This window comes from Coregonus clupeaformis, chromosome 16 (assembly GCF_020615455.1).
Source record: "Coregonus clupeaformis isolate EN_2021a chromosome 16, ASM2061545v1, whole genome shotgun sequence".
NCBI classification, from domain to species: domain Eukaryota; kingdom Metazoa; phylum Chordata; class Actinopteri; order Salmoniformes; family Salmonidae; genus Coregonus; species Coregonus clupeaformis.
The window spans coordinates 54,908,713-54,917,251 of record NC_059207.1 but is presented as its reverse complement, the minus strand read 5'-3'; the positions used below and the strand labels follow the sequence as shown (position 1 = coordinate 54,917,251).

The following is an 8,539-nucleotide window of genomic DNA, read 5'->3' as shown; positions in this document are numbered from 1 at the left end:
GGGTTGGGTTCTAAAAAAATATCAGAAACTTTGAACATCCCACGGAGCAATGGAAAGAGTATGGCACCACAACAAACCTGCCAAGAGAGGGCCGCCCACCAAAATTCACAGACCAGGCAAGGAGGGCATTAATCAGAGAGGCAAAAAGAGACCAAAGATAACCCTGAAGGAGCTGCAAAGCTCCACAGCGGAGATTGGAGTATCTGTCCATAGGACCACTTTAAGCCGTACACTCCACAGAACTGGGCTTTACGGAAGAGTGGCCAGAAAAAAAGCCATCGCTTAAAGAAAAAAATAAGCAAACACATTTGGTGTTTGCCAAAAGGTATGTGGGAGACTCCCCAAATATATGGAAGAAGGTACTCTGGTCAGATGAGAATATAATTGAGCTTTTTGGCCTTCAAGGAAAACGCTATGTCTGGCGCAAACCCAACACCTCTCATCACCCCGAGAACACCATCCCCACAGTGAAAGATGGTGGTGGCAGCATCATGCTGTGGGGATGTTTTTCGTCGGCAGGGACTGGGAAACTGGTCAAAATTGAAGGAATGATGGATGCCGCTAAATACAGGGAAATTCTTGAGGGAAACCTGTTTCAGTCTTTCAGAGATGTGAGACAGGGACGGAGGTTCACCTTCCAGCAGGACAAGGACCCTAAGCATACTGCTAAAGCAACACTTGAGTGGTTTAAGGGTAAACATATAAATGTCTTGGAATGGCCTAGTCAAAGCCACTGTACATGTACATATTACCTCAATTACCTTGACTAACCTGTACCCCCGCACATTGACTCGGTACCTGTACCCCCTGTATATAGCCTCGTTATTGTTATTTTATTGTTGCGCTTTTATTTTTATTTAACTCTTATTTTTCTTAAAACTGCATTGTTGGTTAAGGGCTTGTAAGTAAGCATTTCACGGTAAGGTCTACACCTGTTGTATTTGGCGAATGTGACAAATACAATTTGATTTGATTTGATTTTGATTTATTAGAGCAGGGCATGCCATGAGATTGTAAAGAGGAGATTCTTTGACTAAGTAAAATTATTTTAGAGTCATAAAGTGTTGGGTGTCTATTACAAAATTAATACATGGTTTAATACATGCTGTTGTCTGTGCCCAATAATGTTTGTACCGTGTTTTGTGCTGCTACAATGTTGTGCTGCTGCCATGTTGTGTTGTTGTCTTAGGTCTCTCTTTATGTAGTGTTGTGGTGTCTCTTTTGTCGTGATGTGTGTTTTGTCCTATATTTTTATTTTTATATTTTATTTTTTATCCCATTCCCTGTCCCCGCAGGAGGCCTTTTGCCTTTTGGTAGGCCGTCATTGTAAGTAAGAATTTGTTAAATAAAGGTTGAATAAATAAATACAAGTCATATAACACCTGATTGTTCTGAACAAAAATTTTACACAAAAATAGTATTCTTCCATTGTGTGCCTAGAACTTAGAAAGGCCTCTGGTGATTGTCAAGCAATAAAAGTGTAGCTGGAAGAGTTGGGGTGTGTAGGATAGCAGTGGAAACTGTTATTCTGTAATGTGTTGTGTAGGGTTATGTTATGTATGGCCGTGTAGGCTTACTGGGGAAAACTCTGATCCCTGGGGGCATTGTGTCAGGCACATGCACCGGCTGCTCCTCACATACCCAGCCTTTTGTTATGCTGATGGGGGGAACCGGCTTGGCCTTTTGTCCAAGACACAGAGGGAGAGAAGCAGAGAGGGAGGGAGAGAGGTAGGGAGAGACTGAAAGAGAGACTAAGTAAGAGAATGAAAAGTAAGGGGAGGGAGGGAACAACGAGGCAAAGAAGAATTGGTAAGATAATAGGAGGGGAGAGAGAGAGATAAAGAGAGAGTTAGTGAGACAGAGAGAGAGAGAGAAAGAGAGAGAGAGAGAGACAGACAGACACAGACAGACGGACAGAGAGAGAGAGAGAGAGAGAGAGAGAGAGAGAGAGAGAGAGAGAGAGAGAGAGGATACACAAGGTGTCCTACTCTCCCTGACCTATCCCAGCCTCCCAACACAACGTCACAGTCTGACAGAGACAAAACAAGCAGCTGTCAGCTAGTCGCCTCACTCGCTTTGAACACACACATACAGACAGACACGCGCATACATACACACTCACACTCACTCATGCCCCTGCCCGCCCACAAACCCAGACATACACAGTCAGCGAAACACTCGCCTCAGCTCTCAGAACTCCTCCACGTGCTGGTGTGTGCGCACAGGTTCTCTCTCGGCTCCCTTTACACTAAAGAACACGTTGAGAAACACTCTGTCACACACTCCGTCCGTCACTGGCTCCGTGGCTCTGACCGGAGAGAATGCTTCTCCTGTATCGCATGTGACTCCCTGCTCTAACTGAAGTCTGCTACAGAACACAGAGCAGAGCGGAAGCTGCAAGCAGCAGCTGTGACTGAGGAACAGAGGAGGAGAAACGCTAACCCCCCTCTGAGAGAACAAAAAGCAGCCTGACGTTGTGGCAGTAGCAGAAACAGCCTTTGTCTTGTCCTGCTTGGTTCACATGCTCCCCCGTAGAAGAAATCAGAAGAGAGGACACCAGAGGAGAGGAGGCGCACTGAGCACTGACACATTGGCCTACTCTACCAGAGAGAGAAGAGCGTTTGCTGTTTGCTGTGTGTTATCCTGTTGCTCTTCCCTGTGTGGATTCAGTACTTGGACAGCTCCAGAGCACTAGCTCCACTCAGTGTATTCTTACCGGTCGTGTGGTACAGTCTATGTGAAGTCTCCCTCGTCGAGACTCCATTTCCAGGGGCAGCCGTGGCAGCCCTGGACCCCCATCCCAAGCCCCCCCTGGCTCTCTCCCTGGCCCCCTGCAGCCCTCTCCCCTTGGGGACAGCGGACAGCATGACCAGCCTGGAGCACCAGGGGGAGAAGCAGCTCTTTGAGAAGTTCTGGAAGGGGACGTTTAAAGCTGTGGCCACACCGAGACCAGAGAGCATCATCATCGCAAGCATCACCGCCAGTAGGAAGGTTATCAGGTCAGTTACTGTATCTCGCTATCTCTCCTACTGCAACTAGTTCTGCATTTCCCCCTTAATTCTGTATTGAACACATCTATAGCTCTCTGAATTCAAGTTATCTTTGTGCCTTGGCTTATCTTAGAATATTGCATATATATGATGATAGCTAGCAAGCAGGTGATTAGATTTTGAATGAAGCAGATGGTTGAATTTCTTGTAGCTAAGTGCACACAGAACTGTCCAACATCAAGAAACCTATGAATAAAAATCTAACCGTTTTTGGGGATTTCAAGGGCATTTTAATTTAATGCATTTAACATATCATATGTGAATAAAGGATTATATCCCATTAAGGGAATCCCATACAGCAGACATGCCATGTAAACATGACAGAGGCTTCAGTATAATTGTCCCAGCCAGGCTTTTAAAGGTTACGTGCATGCCTTCTCTTCTCTCTCCGAGCCTTTAATGTCAGCCACGTCCCCTCCAGTGGCATGGTGGCCGTATGTTATTGCCTCTCTGTGAAGTGCCACCGCCGTGTGTTTGTGTATGCTATCTATTCATGCCCACTTTCATCATTGCAAAGGTTATCGTCTGTACGATCAGCCCTAAGAGCAGACAGGCAGGCAGGCAGGAGAGAAACAGACAGGGAGAGATATGTGACATCAGTGTATCACTGTTTATCTATTGTCTCTCTCTCGCTCTCTCCTCCTCTTATCCCGCTCCTCCTGTTCTTCCTGCTCCCGTCCTCACAATCAGACACGATCCCCCAGTGCTAACAACTTCATCCCTCACCCTACCGCCCCACCCCGATGGGAGGGTTTGTCAAACACTAAGGGCTTTTCACACTATTGAGCCGAACCGAGTCCAGCCAAACCAAGCTGTATTGAGCTGGCCTGGTTATGCATCCACTAGGTTGCTGGAACCATGCTGAAAAGGAAAAGGAAAAAAATGTGAGAAATTGATATAAATATCTGTAGCAGTGGCTGTTGGATATGGTCCTAACACACAAAAGAACAATCACTATGTCACAATCAACAGTTCTGAAGTCCCAATCACATAAGACAACAATTTTCTCTGATTACCTTTGTTGATGATCCTGTGTGGCTCAGTTGGTAGAGACTAGTACTTGCATTGTGGGTTCAATTCCCGCTGGGGCCACCTGTAAGAAAATATATGCTTGCACTTCTGTAAATTGCTTTGAATAAAAGTGTCTGCTAAATGGCATATATTACGATAATTATTGTATTGTTTTGATACCCACTATCATCTCTCAATCTTATTTCACACGGTGTGCTCCTATTAGAATTATAGTTATTTTAATGGGGATTATGATGCTTCATTTCACCTCATATGCAACATGCGTGGGGAAGAGGCACCATGAAATAAGAAATAGGTCATTAATGGATTGAACTGATCCTTTTTATAGGCTATTCCTCATTCACAAAATGAGCTATACTGTATTTCTCTAAATATTTGGTTTGTCATCCAACCTGTGGCCCGATGAAGGCTTATTTTGTGTGTTGAATATGAAACAGACAATGCAACTGACAATGTAACGTCATCATAGCCAGCCAATTCACTGTCTGTCCCAATCAAAATGAGGAAGACAGTTCTCTCACTATTTCTGGATATGTATTTTTTTTTATCCCCCAAATGTACCATCACTCATCTAACATGGGCTTATAAGACACAAGATATTCAGAAAGGACACAATTCTCTGAGTTGAACTGAGCAGTGTCATTATAATGTCTGGAATATCACCAGAGGACCCCAGCATCAGTAGAGACTAAATAGGCTGTCTCTTCTGTTTTAGCCATTCCATAAAGCACATCCTCCAGAAGCGCCTCTGCCTCTCCTCTTCTCTCATCTCCTCTGGAGGGGCTGGCTCTGGCTGACATTGACATTGATTCGAGCATCGCGGGGAGAGGGGAGATGACAGACAGATTTACAACTAGCTAACTAATGTTGCTAATTCTGCCCCAGCCAGCCAGTCAGCTAGAGCCCAGGGTGTGAAGCAGCCAGCTAACACTCCTTTTCCATCATCGTCTGTTAATTTCTCTCTCTCTCTCTCTCTCTCTCTCTCTCTCTCTCTCTCTCTCTCTCTCTCTCTCTCTCTCTCTCTCTCTCTCTCTCTCTCTCTCTCCCCCCCTCTCCCTCGCCATCTCCATCCTCCACCCTGTTTTTCCTTACTAGTTTCTCCCTGGGTCTATATCACAGGCAGAGCAGAGTGAAATGGTCTAATGTGCTCTGGCAGAATGTGTAGTGTAATGTAATAGAACAATGCACAGAGATTGTAGATGGGTAGAGAAACATCCTCCCTGTGTGCTGTATGTATGCTGATGATGTTATGTCGCGTTCTGACGGTAACTGGGGAATGCTTAGCCCGACAGAACTCATAGCCCCTGGCTTGGTTCCGCTCTTCTATTGCGCGCTTCCTGTCTCCGTTTAGCGCTCTCTCTCATTCTTTCTCTCTTTCTCTGCACTGTAAAATAAATCTAGTGATTCAACTAATTATTATCTAGTAACTGGTTCAACAGCCTTTTTAGTTTACTCAACTTTTCGGTCAAAGTGTTACATGAACTTAAAACATTTAGTTTGCCCAAACTTAGGTTAGGGACACCCAAACATTCAAATCGTGCTTTTAACATACAATGTTTTCAACATACATATTTGTCATACATGATTACATTGTGCATGTTCATTTATACACTAATTATTATTCAACATGTCCTCCCCTGGGATTTGAACTCACAACATGGTGTAGCAGGAAGATAGGAATGCTGTGAATCAAGAGGTTGTGAGTTCAAATCCCAGATAAGGACATGTTGAATAATAATTACTGTATAAATGAATATGCACAATGTCATCTTGTATGTCAAATATGTTTTTTTTAAGCACTGTGGGTGTCCCTAACCTAAGTTTTCTCAAGTTGGAGCTAAGTTTAGGCCAACTAAAAATGTTAAGTTCAGGTAACACATTGACTGAAAAGTTTAGTAAACTAAAAAAAGGCTGTGTAACCAGTTACTGAATAATTATAAATTGAATCATTAATCTCTCACTCTATACCGCCCTCTCCCCCTTCCTCCCCACTCTCTCTCTCTCCCTGTCCCTCTCAGAGAAACATCATTATTCACTGTGATGAACAATGCTAGTCAACTCCAGGGCAGTGACAGTCAGTGTAGAACAGACGGATAGAGGGGAGAAGGGGGGAGAGATGAAGAGGGGAGGCAGAAAGAGAGAGATGTTTAAGTTTAATCCCTTCCTCCTCCTTCCCCCTTTTCCCCTCTCTCCTCCCCCTCTCTTCTTCCCTTTTCCCCCTCTTCCATTCTCTCCCCTCTTTCCTCCCTGTCTTCCCCTCTTCTTCACACAGGTTGGCAGAGGGAGGGAGGGATGAGGTTACTAGCTCTGCAGCTGGAGGGTCTCGCCCTTAGCTATTATAGCCCTGCAAGCTGTTTTGTTCAGGGGCTCTCTTCATAAAAAATGCAGGCCGCTGTGGCTTAGAGTCGGGGGTTGTGGTGGTGTGTGTCTGACCTGCATGACTGTGTGTGTTTGTTTGTGTGTGTTTGCAGGGGTTAACGGATACTTGTCTAGCACTGAGGCAGATGGTAAGCTAGGGGAGCTGTGGGAAGAGTAGCGGGGGGCAGGACTCTTACCTCAGCCCTCAGCAGATGCTGCCCTAACGAGGAAAGGAAATGAGAGCTAAGGGATTGGTAGCGGTTGCATCCAAAGGCATTGGGGATACACTTGCTAACACACATAGAAACAGCTACAGAGTAGCCTGTACTGTAAATGAACTAGGAATTAACTGCGGTTGCATCTGAAGGCATAGGGGAAACATTTTGACACAGAGGCATATACATGTGGATGGACATTGACACAGAGGTGTGATATGAACACTTCTCTCAGCTCTAGACCAGTGGAAGTACTCCCTCTTGCATCGAAAAGCATAGAGAGGGGATACACTTTCTAACACGCATGGATGCAGACTCAGTGTAGCTGTAAATGAACAGGGAATACGCCCTGTCTCAGATGTAGCTAGACCAGAGGCAGTAGTACTCTCTGGGGAGAAGCTGCTCTAGTCTGAACAACATGACAAAGATGATTCAATGATGGATGAGGTGGTGTTGCCAGAGTACAGTCCTGGCTCTAGTCCTGTTCTTTTTTCTCATTCTATTATTATATCTCTCTTTCCCCTCCTATTCTCTTGTTCTGTCTCTCTGTCTCGCTGTGTCTCTGTGTGTGTCTCTCTCTCTCTCTCTCTCTCTCTCTCTCTCTCTCTCTCTCTCTCTCTCCCTCTTTCCCCCTCTCTCTCGTTTCCACCATTCCTCCTTCCCCTCCCTCTCTCCCTTGCTATTCTCATGCTCTGACCCTGTCTCTCTCTCTCTCTCTCTCTCTTCTCTCTCTCTCTCTCTCTTCTCTCTCTAACACAAATTATCTCTCTTACTCTCTCTCTCTCTCTCTCTCTCTCGTTCCCCTCTCTCTTTTTCCTCCATTCCTCCTTCCCCTCTCTCTCTCTTTCTCTCTCTCTCTCCCCTCCTATTCTCTTGCTCACTCTCTTTCTCTCTCTCTCCATCGCTGTCTCACTGTTTCGCTTTATCTTTCTCCCTCTCTCTCTCTTCTCGCTCTCTCTCTCTCCAGGCTGCTCAGGCAGGTTATACAAGATATAATGATACAGATACAGCCTCCGAAGAGGACTCTGTAGATGCGTCCCAAATGACACCCATATGGGCCTTGGTCGAAAGTAGTGCACTATGTAGAGAATAGGGTGTAATTTGGGACAAAGTCTGTATCATGTTCACTCCTTTTAACAGACTGGATTCAATTCCATTATTGATGTTTACATGGCCATTGATATTGAATCAAATCAAGCTAGTGTCTCCCCTGACACATTATTTACCATGGCTGTGTATTTGGAGGTTGTTCAGATGATCATTGAATATCATGCTACATTGAAGAATTTAGTGGTAACTGTGGGACGTCTTGTATGTACTATAGTTTGCTAGTGTCTGTATGCATAGATGCTGCTGAAACTGAACCTGTACATACATTGAGTCATTTACATTTTCTTTAGGTTATAACTCTGAGGCCACTGTGGTGCTAAGCCCCTCTGTGCAGTATTGCTGGGACGGGTTGGATTTCAATGGTGTTGGGCTGGGAAGCTCCTGGCTGTGTTGCTATGGTAAAGTACAGAGCTGTAGAGTGGCTGATACCCAGGCCCTGTATTTCTTCCTCCAGACCTAGCGGGGATTCTGTGGACTCTCTCACAGTACAGCAATGCTCAGGGTTGAGCTGCTATGCTACAGAGCTGTAGAGCGGCTGATACGCTAGTCCCCCAGGGGGTTCTCTGCAGTAAGTCCTCCATAATCTAACAGCAGCATTTCAGCAGTATGAGAGGAGAGAGACACATTTAACCCTTTCAGTAGACGACAACGTCACAACGTTTTTAGATGTATATTAATGGAGTTGTCTCTTGAGTGTATGAATGGTTTTGTCCGAGTATATTTATTGTTTTTAGATATATTATGGTTCCACTTAGCTAGTTCCCCCACTTTTTA

The 8,539-nt window shown here is 45.0% G+C and overlaps 1 protein-coding gene across 1 annotated transcript in view; it reads left to right on the top strand.

The window, feature by feature from the left end:
* Positions 1–1,999: 1,999 nt before the first annotated feature.
* Positions 2,000–8,539, top strand: part of srrm4 (serine/arginine repetitive matrix 4) — a 77,351-nt gene continuing 70,811 nt past the window's right edge. Inside the window, exon 1 of the mRNA XM_041900623.2 lies at positions 2,000–2,999. Coding sequence (XP_041756557.1) covers positions 2,866–2,999 — 134 coding nt within the window. The 5' untranslated portion in view covers positions 2,000–2,865. The remainder of the gene's footprint in view (positions 3,000–8,539) is intronic.